The 21410-nt window shown below is 41.1% G+C and overlaps 1 protein-coding gene across 1 annotated transcript in view; it reads right to left on the bottom strand.

The window, feature by feature from the left end:
* Positions 1-21410, bottom strand: part of LOC136879109 (progestin and adipoQ receptor family member 3) — a 180741-nt gene that overhangs the window by 70626 nt on the left and 88705 nt on the right. Inside the window, exon 3 of the mRNA XM_067152851.2 lies at positions 1683-1778. Coding sequence (XP_067008952.1) covers positions 1683-1778 — 96 coding nt within the window. The remainder of the gene's footprint in view (positions 1-1682; positions 1779-21410) is intronic.

Raw genomic sequence — 21410 nt, 5'->3', positions numbered from 1 at the left:
ATTTAATTAGTTTAAAAATTATGTTGGAAATTTCACACTTTCGCCTTGATCCATCATTGTGTCAAACCCCGATATCATATGCTGTAGCCTCCCATTTATTTGTTGTACTATAACATTCTTTGTGGCTAAAATTGCTCGCTAATACAACCATTCTTTATTCAGGTAGCTTATTTCTATACACGGATACACTTTTCTTCCTTTTCTACCACGTTGCATAAATATTCTATTAAAACAAGTTTACCAGATCGCTGATACAAGGGATAGTTACAATTTCCAATTCTTAAAAGATTTTCGGCAAATGCTTGTGCTCTTAGATATACTTTTATTAATGCATGGATATTTTCTGTTACAGACATCTTTTCAACGCGATTCCAGACAATCCCCTAATAGTAGGAATATTCCTCCCATTAGCCTTGTGTTCTTCCGAAGATCCCGTAATATTTTATCTACCGCTTCGAGTGATTTTAGTAGGGCCATTGTACATTCGTTCCGTATAATGATTTTGAATCGCACTGAAAGCTGACCACGTGCCGAAGATTTTGTAACATCAGAGACTGGACACTCTTGCTAGGCTACATCTAATGGTAATTTTAAAGCAGAATGCGCCGTTTACCCGCCTTCCAATAATGTGACCGCAATTTCAGATGATGCTACCCAACTTCCGATCAGAGCTGCTTGGAGGAAAGCTCTTTCCAGAGCATTTGAATTCGCGAGAATTAAGCTCAATTACATTTTCCTTGGTGAACCCTGCACTTAGTAAGTATCTGATTTATATTAAAGAACTATAGAAAAAACGCACAGATGTACTTAAGTAGCAAACTGTTATGGTTCTGAGATCACCATACTCTGCCAGATGAATTATAGAAGGTATATAAAACCAAGGAGTACACATCACAGCCTTCTATAGTACATTATCCCTGTTGGCAGGGACGGTAGAATATCTGTCGTAAGAGGCAACTAAAAGGCGTCCCAGGGGCTCTGAACTTGGGGGGGGGGCCGTGGGTTGGCGACCACGGGGCCCTTAGCTGAGTCCTGGCATTGCTTTCACTTAATTGTAGCAGGATCCTCACTTTCATCTATCCTATCCGACCTCCCTTGGCCAACTCTTGTTCTTTTCCGACCGCGACGGTATTAGGTAGCGAGGCCTAGGGAGCTTTTAATGTTCACGTCTTTCATGACCCTAGTCTTTCTTTGGCCGATACCTTCATTTTTCGAAGTGTCATATCCCTTCCATATTTTCTCTCTGGTTATTGCAAATAGAGAATGATTGCCTAGCTGTACTCCACTTCTAGAGCACATTCTCCCTCCAGTACATTCTCGCTCATTTGAATGCCTTCAATGAAAAAGTCGGCCACTTTCAAGCCCCACATCTCCCACACCACCACAGCTACCGACACGCAACCACTATAGTGCACGATGGGAGACTCGAGGCTACTACCACACACACACACCAGTGGTCTGCGATGGGTAGCTGAGACTGCAAGGTAAAATATCCAGACACACACATCTGTTTTTATATATAGAAAGATTTATAAAATATAGTAGCCTAAGTAAGTAATTTCAATTCAAAATTAAGCAAGTTAACATTAACACAGAGTAGCTTGTTTTAACGAACTTTCCGGCGTGTGCTGCCCCATGTCCGATGGCAGCTGGGTATAAGGAGTAAAGTTGACGTAGCTTACCGTGAGCTGTTCTGGCTGAGCGACGTCTGGAGGCATGGCGCTGGTCACTCCTCTCCTTACACAGAAACAGGATTCTTCTCGGAGATAGAGGCAGTTCTGAAATTTATTATTCATTGACTTTAGTTCACGCTAGACGTTTAACATTTCTGGGAAGATTTGAGAAAACGTTAACACATTATTCTGGGCGCGTCAAGACCTATGAGACAATGTTCGGGAGACGAACCAAGCAAGCAGTGGAATTTTTTCTATCAAATTACGAGCCCTACAGCATAGCCACTAGGTGGTAACCACATCGCATAGATTTGGTTAATCGCCATGACCCAATCTACCACGGAGGATCTACCTGTACCTGGGCCTGTCATCTATCCTATCCCTCCCCTAGTCAACTCTTATTATTTTCCGATCCTGACGGTATTACAGCATTCGAGGCCTAGAGTCTTTCATTGTCACGTTCTTCGTCGCCCTTGTCTTTCTTTATCAAATACCTTCATTCTTCGAAGTATCGGATCCCTTCCATCTTTCCCCTCTGATTAGTGTTAATAGAGGATGTTTTTCCAAGTTGTACTTCCTCTTAAAACAATAATCACCACCACGATGCAGTGCACATCACAGCGCTCTATAACGTGTAACGTTGTTCTCGAGCTGCAGGAAGTAGGTCGAGAGACTGTTGGTTTCGCCGACACGAAGCGGGTCAGTGGCTTAGGAACTGCTTCACTAAGCAAAGAATGAGCTTACTCAGCTGGACGGACACAGGTGATTATAAAATGGCGTACTTGTGAGGATTCAAAGTAAACTGAGACATTCCTTCGCGACAAACTTGTTTGCAAGTAAAGTTTGTTATACATTCCCCATATCCCCCTATGGGTGGGGGCGGTAGAATAACACCCACGCTATCCCCTGCCTGTCGTAAGAGGCGACTAAAAGGGGCCTCAGGGGCTCTGAACTTTGGAGCGTGGGTGGCGACCACGGGGCCCTCAGCTGAGTCCTGACATTGTTTCCACTTACTTGTGCCAGGCTCCTCCCTTTCATCCATCCTATCCGACCTCCCTTGGTCAACTCTTGTTCTTTTCCGACCCCGACGCTATTAGGTTTGCGAGGGCTAGGGAGTCTTTCATTTTCACGCCCTTCGTGGCCCTTTTCTCTCTTTGGCCGATATCTTCATTTTTCGAGGTGTCGGACACCTTCCATTTTTTCTCTCTGATTAGTGTTATATAGAGGATGGTTGCCTAGTTGTACTTCATCTTAAAACAATAATCACCACCACCACCACCATTCCCCATAGAACCGCGCGTGCAGGCGCTGACCCGTTTAATCCTAGAAGAAGGATTGCAGTGTACACATCATACCGACAGAGTAGCAGCAATAATACGGTTTTCGGAGACGCTGAGATGCTAGAATTTTGTCCTACAGTAATTCTTTTACGTGCCAGAAAATCTCCCCACATGAGCCTGGCGCATTAGACCACCTTCAAATACCACCAGAGTGAGATGGGAACGAACTCGTCAGCTTGGAAGGTCATCGCTTTGACCTGCTCACCCCCATGCAACAGGAAACTCACGACCAGCCCCAGCGAGCGTTGGAAAGGGCAGTTGCAGGATCTCAGGGCTGTGAGATATACAGGTGTATCAAAATTCAACGGAAGAAGAAGAAGAAAAAGAAGAAAACTTCACGAAATTATGTTGGACGTTTGGCAATCTGAAAGGATCCTCAAGAAAAGAAAAGAAGTAAAACTGATCCAGACAATTATCGAGGTGTCTCTCTTCTACAGATCACGTACAGATTTCTTTCCAAAATTCTACTAAACCGTGCAGAGCATTAACTAGACCACCAAATCGGTGAATACTGAACCCATGACCTTTGTGCCCTAAGAACATTATGCATAGTGTAACAATTAAACTAAAAGTTGGATTCTTGATAGCATGGATTTGACACGTGACGAGGGGGTGATTACCTTCGGTCCCACGCTCTGGGGTACGTGACGTCAACCACACGTGTCGATGGCGGAAGAATCTCAAGTCATTTTTATGAACTATTTCAAAGCGCGTGTACACGGCGTGACCACGCCAAGTCAAAAAAATATAGTGCCTATCAAAGGAGGTCAATCATCTCACAAATCGAACCCGTAAAATTTTTAAATGTCCATGAACACTACCGCCAGAAATGTAGCAAGCATGTAGTCACTTTCAAAACTCTTGAAATTACAGTTTAGGTAAGTCAGAAAATTTAGAGAAATTTTCTTGGCGGCAAAGGGAGAGATCCGAAGAGAGGGGGTAACTGCTATAAATATGAAGGGACGCCATGACGAAGCTTCCTTCTCCGGCATTTGTGATACAAAGCGGACGAAATTGTTGAGTTGCTCCGCGAAATCAAATCAACGAAAGTAGACTGAGTTCGACTGCAGATTTTAGCCATTGCGGCTAAGTCTTGACTCCATGGGGAGATAGTTTTCTTGAGAGAAATAAGTGTATCAGATAGGACGGTCAAAGTACTGAAATATTCTAATGTGATTAAGTAATTCGTGTGCCGAAATAATTATAGTCCATCGTGTGCGCCCAGCAAACAAGTGAAGGGTATTTTCTTTTTTTTTATGCTTTATTCCAGGAAACCTGAAGAAACACAATGATATGTACAGCCATGAATGTAAAAATGGCTAAATAAAATGCCAGGGTCGCAGGTGAGCCCTATGACGAACAATGGTGTGACTACATAAGGTAATGTGACTTTCCATCTTACTACCTCTTATATCTCATCTCGTGATTTCTAAAAGTGTATTTGAATGGGGATATACGACGCAGTGGTCGCCCTACTAAGTTTTGTAAGTGTGAGAGTACGACTAAAAGAGTCATTTGTTTTATTTTCCACTTGGATAAAATTTTGAAGTCTTGCGAGTGCCATATAATGTTGTAAAAGTTATTGAATAGGGTTCTGAAGTGATATCACGTCCAATGTAGATCGTCATCCGTGTGAGTGTACTGCCTGTATTTTGTGATGTCGAAGTAAGATGTTCATTCGATGTAAAATTCTTCTGTCTGCAATTTGACGTTAATAATAATAATCCATGGTCACTCATTTTCAATCGAGTGGAAGCGCGCTGTCGGGTGAGAGCCAAGGGTGATGAATTTGGTCACGGAGAGAAACGTTCTTTTTTTGATGCCCATTTTAAACTGTGTCTGACTGACAATAAAAGGATCTAGTAGAATGTTTCAGTCATTTCTCGTAAAATCAAGTTATTAAATACGATATCATTTATGCGAAGTTATTCATGAGTAATGCATTGTGCGATATTAGATGTTGGGATTTCTAGTGGGGATTTTATTCCAGTTCTTGTCGATGATAATTGTGGAGCTGGGAAACAGAGGTTAGTTTTGTGAATCAGGTTGGACCTGTCATTGAAGCCGGGACCCGGAAGCCCGAGGAATGTTTTGTATGAGTTGAAATGAGATGTGCGAATCAGGTTAGAGTCCTGTCATTGAAGCCGGGATATGATAACCCGAGGAATATTTTATAATGTTGAGAATGGAAAGAAATTCATAGAAATCCATAGCGGTATAATTGGCGACGCGTATAATTAGTGTGGGCATCTTGAAGCATATCTGTGCATTGTGTTGGTTAGAATATCGTATTTGTTTAATTAGGTCGGCAGAGTTTAAAGGGAACATTTTGAGAAGTCAGTCAACTGTGAATAAACCAGGTGGTTCCTGTAACTGCCAAGCGAGCGAGGGGGGTGAGACACCTCAGCTATCTAACGGGACAGGCTTGGTATTGAGACTGTATTCTCGGCCAGGGAAACGTTAAAATGCTGGATTTAGTTGAAATTTCATAGCCGGTAATGATCTAAGTATTGTGAAATACTGTAATTGGGGACGTAATGAACATTTGAAACCATGAACTTCGAGTATAAGGAACAGAGTAACCCAATTTCAGGGTTGTCCAAAATATAGAGCGATGGTCGTGATTGATCGGTTTGTCTGCGAGGGGTGTGCAAAATTCAGTGATGACGAGATATGACATCGTAATTATATGGCGAGTTGTTTGGGTTGTACGTAGATTATTAGGATATCCAAGTGTTAATAACGGTTAGGACTAGATTAGAATTTTAAAGTGTGATATCACGATACGAGATATATAGCTGGACATGAATGATGTAACAAATTCTTTTCCAGCCAGATAAACATCGCAGTATTGAATTCACATCACAGCTGCGTAGGAAGTTGTAAAGAAACCAGAGTCCGCGGAGATAAAATTTACTGTTCTTTAACATTTCGATAAATCATTTAAATTTATTAAATTATTAAATTCAGTGAAACCGCATTTTGAAATAACTTTAATCAAGCGAATAACTTGGAGATGCATTCTGGAAATTTTAATTTGTTGTCTGGGGAATATTAAAAATTTAAAATAAAGATAAAAGGGACATATCCGAAGGAAATGGATTTTTCTGCCACAAAGTTTGTGAGCATTGCTGTTGTTGTAATTATTGAACTTTGATTGATTGAGCAGTGAATGTGCTGGGGATAAGTAAAGTGGAACTTTGGTCATCAACCGATGTAACTTAATTGTGTTTAGCCTTCAGCCTAGAAACTTGGATGGTCAGGGGGTCATCAACCTCAGTGACTTAGATTAGGGCCATATGCCATTGTAGCATCATTTCCTTGCGGTCATCATCCACAATGACTTTAAAGTAACTTAGAAGATTAGAGGTCGGTCCATGACATAGACGCAGGTCACATCGATTCGATTAAGGGTCCATGCCGTAGAACCACTGTGTGGCACACACCGATTGGACGGCCTTAATTATACTCAGAGTCCAGAGTTCGTGTTACGAGGGCTGGACCATAACGAATCACTATGATGGTACATGTGATCTCACATGGAAGCCGAATTTAAGGATTTCCAGACTTTCCTTTCTTAAATGATTAATAATTGAGACAATGGTTTCTAGTAAGAATGCCCATCAGGCAATTACATTAAAGTCTCACACCAGTGTTCTGACCATTATGTAAAAATGATTGTGGTGTCCAGTGGATACAGTTGACTTCTATGATACCAGTGACAGATTGCTTCAGAATTTCCTGAATAAATAGGAATCTTTTAAATAGACCTTTCATTCCAGTAGATAGATTAGAATTAATGAACCCTACCTTTACCTCAGCAAGTGACGAAGAACCCGAAACGACCCAAGAGACAGATCTCATGAGCTTTGCTGATAGGTAAGAAAGGTAGGTATCCCTCAATAGGGACCTAAAGGGTTCAATACCAAGGTGGATTCAGAAAGGGAAGCTTATGTGCAGAGCAAATTTTGACTCCAAAATGATTATAGCATATTTTCGAAACACATCTAACAACAATTATGTTATCACATTTGTCAATTTCAAAAAAGATAGTATATATCGCGTCCCACTACTTAATGTTTTAGCAGAATTTGGATGTGACCAAAAAACAAGAAATATACTGACTGAAACGAAAGCTTACGTAAGGTTTATGGATAGATACAGGTACGAGTTTGAACTAAATGCAGGTGTACGTTAAGGTGTTTTCTTTCCTTTGCCGATACCTTCATTTTTAAGGAGTGGGCCTCTTCCTATTTTCTAGTTGTACTTCCTCATAAAACAATGACTTTAGTCGCCTCTTACGACAGGTAGGGGATTCCGCGGGAGACTCCATAGTTTAGTTGTGCTTTTGAAAAAGTCAGATAGTGGAGAAAAAGAGATGCACCATGTCACCAACTATACTAGACTTAACTAAAGTTGGCGTTTGACAGGTAAGGTTGGAGGGAGGAGCACTGCACGTGCCATTTCACGATGTTGCCACATTCCAGCATTCCTTTCTACATGCCCCTCGCTTCCAGCTCACTTGTTCCCTCCTTCATTCTGACCGCTGTGATCTGTTGTAGACTACCTGGCCACGCAGTGTCGTCCCATTTGCGATCACTCTTATACAAACAATCGGTTCTTATCAGTGACATACAAACAGTCAGGTTGCTGTGAGGGAATTCCTTACTGAAGGATTGGTACAGGAAGACATCCCTCAAGTAACTGGCGAAACTGGGAATCTTACGAATCGTATGTTGAAAGTCATTAAATTACAATTATAAATTACTAACGGCCACTCACACTGAACTGCTTGCGACAAGATCTAGTTCACAAGTGAAGTGAGAGGTTTGGCAACTCCCAGCAAGACGAGCTGCCCTGAAGTTTTATCTCCATGGCAACCGCAGTCGCCCCACCCTCGTTTCCATGGCATCCACACAGCCACTCCCTTTATCCCGCCTCGGCAAGCAGTAAACGGACCTCCCTCTAAGAAATGTCAGACACCAACTCTTATTATTGCAGTATAGGACAAAAAAACAGGTATTGACATAGACGGTCTAGCGTTTGCTGATGATATGGCACTAATTGCCAAAGACATCTCTGACGCACAGAAACAGATTGCTATACTGGAAGAGCAAGCAGTAAAAATTAGACATAAAATCTCGAATGAAAAACAATAAATTATGACAAATATCCAAAACGCTTCTCCTGGACATACCATCGATATTAATAAAATTTCAAGAGTTTATGAATTTAAGTATGTACTTAGATGAATGGATTGTTGAAAATGGCAACGAAATTAAATCAGTAGCTTCAAGAATGCAGAAAATAGAAATTGCTTTTCAACACAAAGAATATTTTTATCAAAAAATGTTTGTCCTGGAACAGTAAAATTCGTCATTAATTAACAGTGATCAAACCTGAAGATCTTTATGCTTAAGAAACACTCAGTTTACATCATAAAAATTTAAGGAACGATTAGAGTGGATCGGGGGGCAGATGCCTATCGAGGGGAGATGGTTTCGTAGTTCCGGTCGGGTACCACCAGATCGCAACACCAACGGGTCTCGCGCTTGGCCTCAGGTGGCCATTGAGTCCAATAGGTACCGGTATAACGCTGTGTGAACTCTTTTCTCGCTCTGTTATCAAGACATCAAGGTAAGAACTGAAGGCGATGCCGTGTTAATAACGCGCAGTTGTTTTAAAGTGCGTGTCAACCTATATAATAATTAGAATATGCAAATATTATTATGTGTTGGGCATGGTGGATACTTTGCAGTGTAGGTTGTTAAATTCACTTGCTCCGAAGCTGCCATAATATGCACGTTGCGAAAAGTGACCTCTCACCTCGACCCTCGGTAGAGATGCCACTTTTCCTTCGGGGTAAGATGTCGAATTTGATTCTTTAGATATAACATTTTATTTTCTTAGGAACATGCCAAGAACACATATCAGGACATCAAACAGGGGTCAGTGGTCCGCAGAGAGCCTACAAGTGGCCATGGAACAAGTCCGGACCGGAGGGTTGAATTGTTTTAGAGCTTCCCAAGATTATGGAATCCAATACAGACAGACGTAAAGTCTCAAGTGCACACTTCCCAATTCCTCATGGAGGTGTGGAAGAAGGCTGCAGTCCCATCCACTGTTCAGTCGGGATTTGAAGCGTGCGGTTTGTATCCATACAACCCGGAAAGAATTCCAGAGGAGGCGTTTTCAACTGTCTGATTTGGTTTCGATAAATGAGACTGACAGGAATGAAAGATTATTCAGATAGCAGAGGATGTGCTCTTCCCTCAGAGAAATACAACAACAGACTTGAAGATCCAATGGAATCAGCGATTGAAAATGAGACAAAGCCAGGAACATCCTTTGAAGCAATTTCTCCTGTACCTATCTTGGATCCGTTATTTAAGCGGAGAAAGAAATCAGCTAGCAATTCTCACAAAACAACATCGAATAGAAGATGCAAGAGCTCGACGAGAGAAAAGTAAGACGAAGAAATCCACTACGAGTCAATCTGTTAGACTAAGCAGGTCAGAGAATGACAGTGATTTCTGTGCTGAGTGTGCCCTCAATTATCATGACAAAAATGGGCCAGAGGTAGACTGGATTCAGTTTGTGAAAAATGGTTACATGAAACGTGTAGGCTACAGTGTGCAAAAAACTGTGCTAAAGAACTTTGATACTAGAGTCACTCATACAGCTGATTTCACGTGGTTACAATATAACTGTGTGTGCTTATTCTTTGATAATCATAATAAGTATTGTATTTAGACGATTTGTCTCGTGAATGATATAAAACTAGTAGTCGATACTCATCCAGATGTAACTGCCATCTTACCCCGATGCTCGGGTTGAGATGACTAAATACATATCTTTATAAATAAATGTTTAAAACATAAAATTACTAATGATTGGCATCGCTAACTAGTTTATATATATAAAACACTCGGCAAAATATACCTGTTTTATGTCTAACTCGAACTCTCAATTTTCATGTAAACTTTTGTCCTCAAAACACCAAGTATCCCCCGATCTACTCTAAAGATTAAAGAAAGAAAAATCTTAGGGACCAAAATTTAAAATGGACTATATTACCCTCAACCCAACTTAGAAATATATTTTAAAATATCTAAACTTACTGATGCAATGAGACTGCGATGAATTTAATTTTTAAGCCATTTGGAAAGAATGAATAACACTAGACTTACTTATCGAATACACACATTTCTGCAAATCAAACGTACGCGAGCGAAATGGTATTAACAAGTAGAGGAAGACCTCACTGAATTAGGATCACCAAATCTGCAGGATAGAAATGTAATGATGAAAATTGTTTACTCAAGGGCATTTGAGGAAATTGAGAAGAAATCAACACGACGTAGGACTACTTGGTCGCAGGAACAGAAATTAGAAAAACCGATGAAAATGAAGAAGTATTGGGCAAAGAGGAAAGCTCAACAAATGTTGATTCTGCGTGGTCCTGAGTGATCCATTCGCGCAGAATAATAATAATAATAATAATAATAATAATAATAATAATAATAATAATAATAATAATAATAATAATAATAATAATAATAATAATGTTATTGGTCTTACGTCCCACTAACAACTCGTGCGGTTTTCGGAGATGCCGATGGCCAGTATTTTGTTCTACAGGATTTGTTTAACGTGCCGATAAATACACCAACATGAGGCTGACGTGTTTGAGCACCTTGAAATACCAGCGGACTAAGCCAGAATCGAACCTGCCAACTTGAACTCAGAAGGCCAACGCTCTACAGCCTGAGCTAGTCAGTTCAGCATGGATTCCTCATATAGGGAACTAGAAGAATGGGTATGGGAACATGGGTCCAGAAATGCATCATTGCAGAGTTACCCGAAGTTTAAGTTGGTCCATAATCGACAGCTGTCTAAAACACGTCACACTTTACTTGTACCCAAAAGCAAAAGTCCATGAAGTTTAGGTCAGGAGAGAATGGTGGCCAAGTTATTGGTTTATCTCAGCCTATTCAGCGCCCAGGATAATATGCATTAAGATCCCTGCGGGCAAAACAGACTCACACGTGCGGGAGCACCATAGTGCACGAAGTACAGATGTGGACGGGATGGTAGTGGTATGTCTTCCCGGTATTCAGACAATGTAATACACAAGAAATCTGTGTAGTTCTATCCAGTAAGGCTGTCCGGAAGAACTCAGGGCCCCAACAAGTATTCACCAAGAACTGGAGACGGCAGAACATCGCGTGCTGGGAGCCTAGATGTAGGGATATTGCAATATTACCGATAACTTGTTTCGATATTTTGAGGTATCTATACTATTTAATACTATTATTGACATCGAAAAGATCGTCAGGAAAAATCAAGGAATAATGGTATTAATCGAGCAATGGGTACTAAATTAAAATTCAAAGTAAACTTCATTAATCGCCTAATACACAAAAAGAAAGATACGACGTATTTTGACATGAAAGAAAGTGACTCATAACAAGGATATTATTTGTCCTTATATTGTTGGCTATCCATTAAGGTATCTCTGGTGTGTGTGTTTGTTCCCCTTGTGGATGGTGAGGTAGAATAACACCCATGCCTGTCGTAAGAGGCGACTAAAAGGGGTGCCACGGGCTCTGAACTTTGGAGCGTGGTCAACTCTTGTTCTTTCCAGACCCCGACGCTATTAGGTTTGCGAGGACTAGGGAGTCTTTCATTTTCACGCCCTTCGTGGCCCTTGTCTTTCTTTGGCCGATACCTTCATTTTTCGGAGTGTTGGACCCCTTCCATTTTTCTCTCTGATTAGTGTTATACGAGGATGGTTGCCTAGTTGTACTTCCTCTTAAAACAATAATCACCACCACCATCTCGCATTTTATTCTGGCAATCAGGACGCGTTGGCGTGCACTCACTAAGTACACACTCGGCCAACTCCTTAATTATGAATTTCCGGAACCACGTCGTCACACATTTTCTTCCTGTTGCTAAACTTAATCATAATAGGCATTTGATTTGAACCTGTATTGACTTGTCTAAATCTATTAAAGAAACTATTTAAAATGGTTTATGTTGAGTCCACTTTGTCAATACACTTTCTTTGTTTGTCCAACCCTTGTCCTGTTGTTCTACGGGGTTGGATATGGGGTGAGGTGAATCTATCGTGGCAGGTTCCTATGACCGGATGCCCTTCCTGACGTCAACCTCATCAGAGGAGTTAATGCGATGAAATGAATGACGTGATATAATATATGATAGTAGGAAGGGAGAGGGTGAAACCCGGTGCCGGCACATAGCCTTCTCCTGTCGAATAGCACCAAGGGGTCTGCTCAAGGCTTAATGTCTCCACCCGACGGACAAATCACCATCAACAGTGTCATGTGCCCTCACTCCATATGAGCACTGCGTAGAGGTTTGGAATTTAATCCAGGCTTTTGGCACGCAGTCTAGTGATTAGAAATTGTATACCACCAGCTCCTCAATCTGCTGGCCAGCATTCTGATGGTGACATTTTTCTCGACCAATGGGACTTGAACCGACTAACCTCGGTGTCAGACCGTTTAGACTTCAGCGCCTTAACAATCACGGCCTTCTTGTCAATACACTTTCAATGATTGAAAATTATTTATACATTCATACACGTGTCAATGTGCATTCCCTTCATCAGTGAAGTGACATTAAAGGATAAACAATATAACACTATATTTTGTTTAGCCCACAATTTAAAGAAGTTATATCCTAATTCACTCTATCAATTAATAAACAAACATTACTGAGATATAATGAAAATTATCATTACATAAAATTTTAATATTTTGATGATGCAAAATGAGAATACCTAAATCAATTTCAGATCTTAAAGTTTTTCTTCTTTTTATTTTTTTCTTCCTTAAATGATCAAACACTAGTTTATACAATGGGTTCTCATCTGTAGTAAAACCCCAGAGGCTCTTAACTGGGGAGCGTGGGTTGGCGACGACGGGGCCCTCAGCTGGATCCTGGCATTGCTTCTATTTACTTGTGTCAGGCTCCTCACTTTCATCTGTTCTATCGGACCTCCATTGGTCAACTCTTATTCTTTTCCGACCCCGACGCTATTAGGTTTCCGAGGGCTATTTTCACGCCCTTCGTGGCCCTTGTCTTTCTTTGATCGATACCTTATCAATTTCGGTTCCCTTCCATTTTTCTCTCTGATTAGTGTTATGTAGAGGTTGGCTGCCTAGTTGTACTTCCTCTTAAAACAATAACCACCACCACTTTTAGGTGAGGAATTCATTCCTGATATTTTGTCGTTAAATTTGATGCACCCGGTGTAGCGAGTGACAAACAGACGAAGCGGAGAGAGGTATATGGACGATGCACTTGATGAGACCAGGGAAGAATTACAGAAATCAGCCTTTAGAAATTAATATAGCAAAACAAAACTGTCCTTTATTTTTTCTGCGCTTAGGACGACACCTGGCATTACCTTGAGCAAATACAGTGGAGACAATACACGACACTGAGCGAGATATCGAGGGACAGCTATTGGAGCTCACTCTAGCTGATAGACCTGAACGGTACTGATTCTGCCATAAGAGCACGTGTATTTTTGTGTGAAGTTTTTGGTGTTATTTATGCGTTTTCAGTGAGTTGACATAATTCAATAGTAGCGTGTGTCATTTCTTGATATCTCCTCTCAACATGAGGGAAAGGTATGTGCTGTGTTTGGCTGCAGTAATTACGAAGTAGAGAAAAATGCGCGCTCGTTCTTCAGGTTCCCTCGTGACAAGAACATGTAAGTAATATTGTGTTTGCATATATATTCTTCCAGTGACAGAGATTTTTATAGTACTTCATAATCTTCTGACCTGCTCGACCCATGTTTTAACGGGCTTAAAATATAATACGCATATTTTATTGTATAGTGCAGCAGTTAACCTTCAATACCGATGTGTTGTTGTAGGTGTGATCTGTGGGTTTTGAAATGTCACAGAAGCGATTTGGATAAAGTGTACAAGAAAGAAGGGACGTTACGCTCGTATAAGAATTATAAGATCTGTTCAGATCATTTCCAGGCCAGCGACTTTAAAAATCCTCGACTATACAGCCAAGGGTATGTTACATTTTTACTCTAATTGTACGTAAATATTCCTCAAAGCATCACTATCGACAACATTTTCAAACTTTTCTTTCTGTTATCCCTCTTCTCAGATTAAAGCCGGGATTTTATAGATTTTCTTTCTGTTAGTAGGCTTCATGTTAAGAGGGAAATTGTCCAGTTATTAAATGTTAATTCATTGCATCATATGTGTAAGGAATGTGCCGATATTTTTATTGACAAATGTCCTAATGTGATGATACATTGTTTTTAAATGAGGAAAAAAGACAAATCCAACCGTAAGATTTCAGGCAGGTATGCTAAAGCTAAAAAAGTAATGCATAAATGAAAGATCAAGCCATTTCACAGCAGTCCATTTCACACCTTGTTTATATGTCTAATTTCAGTCTTTGAATAATAACCTTTTAAATAATTCTTCATTCATTTATCCAGAATTGCTTTAGCAACTTCGAAGTTAATATCTCAAATACCACTGTCTTTCTAGACGTAATTTATTTATCCATTTCCGTATATACATTTCCATTGATATTTGAATTTAGCGCAATTTGTTCAGGTCAAGTCACTAGGAGCGCCACCGTCGAATTGTCTCCCATTTTAGCAAGGCGAAATCCGTAAGTGTCGTGTATTGTCTCTACTGTATTTGCCTTGAGTTAACCAACATAATGATGTCAGGGAAAATTGTTTGCTTTCAACGTAACACGAGGAAATCATGACCTAGTTTTACTCTTATTCAGGTTCATGATTAAGAATATGTGTCCACGAGGACAAACATAGCGATTAATTTACATGACAATGCGTTGGTACACATAGTGTTCATTGATCTTATAAAATGCAAGCAGGCCGCCTGGAATGTAGTTAAAACCTGCCTTTGAAATTCTGTTACATTCCAGCTTTATCTGTTCTCTCTCAAATCCCCCTGTGGGTGGAGGCGATAGAATAACACCCACGGTGTCCCCTGCCTGTCGTAAGAGGCGACTAAAAGGGGCCTCAGAGACCCTGAACTTTGGAGCGTGGGATGGCGACCATGGGGCCTTCAGCTGAGCCCTGGCATTGCTTCCACTTACTTGTGCCATGCTCATTACTTTCATCTATCCTATCCGACCTCCCTTGGTCAACTCTTGTTCTTTTCAGACCCCGACGGTATTACGTACGGAGGCCTAGGGAGTCTTTCATTTTCATGCCCTTCGTGGCCGTTGTCTTCCTTTGGCCGATACCTTCATTTTTCGAAGTGTTCGACCCCTTATATTTTTTCTCTCTGATTAGTGTTATATAGAGGATGGTTGCCCAGTTGTACTTCCTCTTAAAACAATAATCACCACCACCACTTCTCTCTCAGATTTCACTGGAGCCTGCGCAAATTTTCAGGAAAGGGCGTCGTGAAATATTTCATTAAACGACATTTCTTCGATATTTCTAAACCCTGTTATTATCTAGGCCAACGGCCGTAGCCGTGTTGAAACACCGGATCCCGTGAGATCTCCGAAGTTAAGCAACATTGGGCGTGGTCAGGAGTTGGATGGGTTGCCACGCGCTGTTGGATGGGGTAAGGGAATGGAGGAGCGGAAAGGAACTGGCCACCCTACCGCACGTAAACTCCGGCTCAGGAATACCTCTGCGGAGGTTTGGACCTGCCTTCGGGCAGAATAACCCTTACCTTACCTTATTATCTAGGGTCTTTAGAATAACCATCAGCGTTTCAAGCGGACAAGTAACATGGTTTAAGGACGGGTCCTCCGTGGATGGGGGCGGTTAAACAACACTTACGGTATCCCCTGCCTGTCGTACCAGGCGACTAAAAGGAGCCGCAGGGGCTCTCAAACTGGGAGCGTGAGTTGGCGACCACGATGGTTTTTAGCTGAGTCCTGGGGTTGCTTCCACTTACTTGTGCCAGGCTACTTACTTTCCTCTATCCTATCCGACCTACTTTGGTCAACTCTTGTTCTTTTCCGACCCCGGCGGAATTAGCGCACTCGAGGTCTGGGGAGTCTTTGATTTTCACGCCCTTCATGGCCCTTGCCTTCTTATGGCCGATACCTTCATTTTTCGAAGTGTCGGATACCTTCAATTTTTTTCTGTGATTAGTGTTATATAGAGGATGATTACCTAGTTGTACTTCCTCTTAAAACAACAATCACCACCACCACCACTTTGTACATAACACTGCATATATTACTGTAGATTTCGTGCGCGCCTTTTACACGCGATAAGTAACTGGCTTCTCAACAATGCGCCCGCTGTCCGTATCCTGGCCAGATGAATTTGGGGTTTTTAGACTAGAGTGGTTCGCATTGTACATCAAACTGTAGGTTTAATTTATTATTCCCGTCGTACTAGTTCGTGGCGGCCACAGAAAGCCGTGTCAGCGTCGTTCAAGGTCTGGACAAAGATAAACGATGGACTTCATCAGGTGGTTCGCGTCAGTATTTAAATTATCGCGACTTGTCCTTGATGTCATTGCTTATCGGAACTGCCGTAAGCTTGGACAGAATGAGTGAAGGTAATGTTCTACTAAAGAGATACAATTATCCCTCTTTATAAATTTGCATACGTTTCTTCAATGCTGTTATTAATTAATAACGCTTTGGGGCAGACTAACGTATAATTATTGCAGGGACTTCCAGTAGGTGTTACACTTATCACCGGCGTACACTCGTAGGTAGGTGACAGGCCAGAAATGTTGTCATACGGTCCCATTTTAAAAGTCCACCGGATCCGTAACAAACTTAATACTGAAATAATGATGACAAAATATCTGTGCATTTGAACATTTTAAAAAATCTCTATACAATATAAAAGGCTGTAAATAAACGCCCAGCCAAAACTACTTGACATAAAGAAATGAAATTTTGGTGATACATTAATACTATGCCTTTGCTGGCGGGACCTAGTGTTTACACTACACTAAGTTTTCTGGTATTGGCTAGAGCAATTTTGTTACTTTAATTGATCTGTCTCTGTCTTATCCTTGGCTTTGACAATATGAAAGTGACTAAGGTATGAGCGATGCTAGTAATGCCATTCCTTACGCAGCCAGTCCCTGCTATGAATGGTGTGAAACTGTTGCCACTTGGGTCGGTTGGTGCATGAATTTCAGTGGGCTTGGCAGACTGATATGTAATAGCAACTTCTGGCTCGGTGAGGAAAGCAACGGGAAACTACCTCACTCCTCATTTCCCTAGTACGCCTCGTCACTGACGCCTAGGCCATCTATGACAGCTCATGGCGGAACTGTTGAGGATCCAACCAGCCTTCGGGCTGATGACTAAACATACATACACATTTATACTACAGTGTAAGTGCTTACTAAGCGAGGATTTCAGGATATACCGTCGCTAAGAGGGTGGAAAGGGAGATGAACTGTTTAAATGAGAACATCTATATCTCAAAAACTGAACTGTTTACAGTCGTAAAAATTGGTATTTGGAATCTACTTTAAAAATAAGGAAACACGTATTTTTGTTTGTTTTCGGAAAACTCCCTTAAGTGGGATGAAAAATGGTGAAAAAGGTGTTGAATACCTTTTATGAGGATAGTTATATCTCCCTTACCGAGGAAATGTAATGCCAAACAGTTTTATACATCATGTTACTAAGGCAGTGACCAAGATAGTGCTGAGAATAGAAAAGAAAACAGAGGAGAATATGGGGGATGACCAGTTTGGTTTTAGAAAGGGAAGAGGAAGCACAGATGCAATTGGATGCCTAATGATGATTGCAGAAAGGATGTTAGAAGTGAATAGGGAAATGTTTATATGTTTCATTGATTGAGAAAAAGCGTTTGGCAGAGTGATGAGGATTCTGAAAGATATTGGTGTAGACTGGAAAGACGGAAGACTGATAAAAGAGTAGTATATAAATCAGAAAGTGATTCAATGAAATGAAATGGCGTATGGCTTTTACTACCGGGAGTGTCCAAGGACATGTTCGGCTCGCCAGATGCAGGTCTTTTGATTTGACTCCCGTAGGCGACCTGCGCGTCGTGATGAGGATGAAATGATGAAGACGACACATACACCCAGCCCCCGTGCCAGCGAAATTAACCAATTAAGATTAAAATGCACGACCCTGCCGGGAATCGAAGCGGGACCCCTGTGACCAAAGGCCAGCACGCTAACCATTTAGCCATGGAACCGGACTCGGAAAGTGATGGTTAGAGTCGATGAATATGAAACAGAAGAAGTGGATATCGGAAGAGGAGTGAGACAGGGATGTAGTATGTCACCGGCTCTGTTCAATATATATACCGAAAAACTGATACAGAAGGCCCTGGAAAAAGGAAGAGGCGTTGTAGTGGGAGAAGAACCAATAAAGACCATAAAATACGCACATGATGCGGTGGTATTAGCGGAATCAGGAAAAGATCTGCAAGTCATGTTGGAAAATACTGAGAGAATGGGCAAAGAGTTCGGAATGAAGATAAACATTGGGAAGACTAAGGTGATGAGAATAGGAAAAGAAGAGATTGCTGTTAATATACTACTAGAGGGAGATAAATTGAAATATGGTTGTGGAGAAGAATGGAAAAAGTGAAGTGGACAGATACAGTGAGGAATGATGAAGTGCTAAGAAAAGTAGGAGAGAAGAGACACCTGATGAAAACGATGAGGAAGAGGAAAATATCCTGGTTGGGTCACATGCTCCATAGAAATTGTCTGCAACAAAGGGTGATAGAGGGAAAAATAGAGAGAAGAAAAGGAAGAGGAAGAAGAAGGTTTGGAATGTTAATAGATGTCAAACAAGGAAGAAGCTATGAACAACTGAAACAAGATGCTCAGGACAGAGAAACATGGAGGCTGTCCAGCTGATACCTGTCTCAAGACAGATTCACAAAAGAAGAAGATATCTCAAAAACTGAAGATGTTACAGACATGAAAATAGGTTTTTGAAATCTCCTTTAAAAAAAAAAAGAAACACTTTTTTCCCGGAAAATCCACTTAACACGGCGTGGGGGTGGAGGGTGGCGTGGCGAACAGGAGTGAGAAAGGAGTAAATTTTTAAGATGAATATATCAGGGGTATAACTAAAAAATGTAACATTTTACAGACGTGAAAAATCGGTATTTGGAATCTCCCAAAAATAAAGTACCGGGCGAGTTGGCCGTGCTGTTAGGATCGCGCAGCTGTGAATTCGCATCCGGGAGATAGTGGGTTGGAACCCCACTGTCAGCAGCCCTGAAGATGGTTTTCCGTGGTTTCCCATTTTCACATCAGGCAAATGCTTGGGCTTACCTTAATTAAGGCCACAGCCGCTTCCTTCCCACTCCTAGGCCTTTCCTGCCCCATCGTCGCCATAAGACCTATCTGTGTCGGTGTGACGTAAAGCAAATTGCAATAAATAAATAAATAAATAAATAAATAAATAAATAAATAAATAAATAAATAAATAAATAAATAAAGTAACACGCATAATTTGTTTTCGGAAAATCCACTTAAGGAGTGGCTTGAAAAGAAGTGAAGTAGGGCGTGAAGTATTTTTATTATGGTACCTACATAAATAAAATGTGTCTGTACATTGACTATTTTGGCGAAATTTTCGTTTCAGGTGTAAAAATAACCACCCACATATATTTTAGCTTTCTTTTCCTGAATCTCCCTGTGGGTGGGGGCAGTAGAATAACACCCACGGTACCTCCTGCCTGCCGTAAGAGGCGACCACGGGGCCCTTAGTTGAGTCCTGGCATTGTTTCCACTTACTTGTGCCAGGCTCTTCACTTTCATCTACCCTATCCGACCTCCCTTGGTCAACTCTTGTTCTTTTCAGATCCCAACGGTGTTACGTATGGAGGCCTAGGGAGTCTTTAATTTTCATTCCCTTCGTGGCCCTTGTCTTCCTTTGGCCGATACCTTCATTTTTCGAAGTGTAGGACCCCTTCCATGTTTTATCTCTGATTAGTGTTATATAGAGAATGGTTGCCTAGTTGTACTTCATCTTAAAACAATAATCACCACCACCACTACCTCTTTTCCTGAAAGTCCTCTTTTTTACCCCTCTCCCCAAAATCAAGATGGCGACACAATCTGCCAGACGAACTAGAAAACTGAAAGTTGGCAAAAATTGTAGGTTTTAGCCTCTAACTGACGGAAATATTCCAAGATGTTTAAATTTTTCACATTTTACCTCCAGAATATATCGAAATATGGTGACATTTTTAATGACGGTGCAGACCTTCGTTTCGATTTATTTCGTGGCTGAACGGTAAGTTGTATCACAAAAACGGATGGCACAATCTCAGTTCAATTTCGAAAGGTCTGCAACTTTGGTCCTATGACATGCCTTAGATTTGGCTGTGCTTCTCGACTGTACGTACATTTTGCAGTTTTTGCACGTATATTTCATAGTTTGGCACACTTATAGGAAGGAAAGAATCATCAAATCCGGCACGAACATTGGCCCTCCCAGTAGCCATATGTGAGCTAAATTCTATGTTTCTAGCTGTCACAGAGGTATCCGAAAAGTAATGGAGTGTGTGAAAACCTTACCCAAATTACTCCCTATTCAAAGTTTCTAACACAATCTCATCCATAAATAGAAGAGATACGAGAAAATGTCATAGTATCAACCATTTGGACCGCTAAAAGGGGCGTCTTATGGTGCAATACGTTTGTCGATATAACGTACCGTTTAGCAGCAGTTATCTGTAAATGAAGGTCTGCAATATTGTAAACAGGCAAATATTTTCGTATATCGCTCTATATATATATATTCTTTGAAGTGTAATTGTAGCGATCTAGAAGGGGCGTGTCTGCCATTATAATTAATACTTTACAAATTGATAGTGACTCAGTCACCATTCTTTCCAACTGTGTGTTGGAGAAGATTATCCACGAATGGGAAAAAGAACTGGATAGAAAAGGATTACTTAACCAAGTATACATTAGAGGATCAAAAAGTGGTGTCATGATTAATTGCCTTGCCTTTGCAGATGACCTTGCGCTGTTATCTAGGAATACTGACACATCAATAGAACAGCTGAATGTACTAAAACTACAAACAGAAAAAGCAGGACTACAGATTTCTTTCGAAAAAACTAAATATATAACAAACATCAAAATAACCCCTCGGTACCCCAGTCCCCACATCGACTTTGACTGACAGTAGGAGTTCTTCTCCAATGTGTAACTCACATTAGTAAGGGAGGGGGGTTACCATTGTAATGAATAATTCCCTTCTCGATTTACCTGACAGAAGGCAAGGGAGCATGCAATTTTCTTCAAAACTCCCCTAGCCGATTGTGTCTGGGAGTAGGAAAGGGGGCCTGCTATTGTAACAAAAATTCCCCATTTAGTTCGTGACCGCACAGTAGACAAAGGGGCCTTCTACAATAATG

The sequence above is a fragment of the Anabrus simplex genome, chromosome 8, assembly GCF_040414725.1.
Source record: "Anabrus simplex isolate iqAnaSimp1 chromosome 8, ASM4041472v1, whole genome shotgun sequence".
Lineage (NCBI taxonomy): Eukaryota > Metazoa > Arthropoda > Insecta > Orthoptera > Tettigoniidae > Anabrus > Anabrus simplex.
Note: the sequence above shows the minus strand (reverse complement) of the source record. Positions and strands in the feature narration are given on the sequence as shown.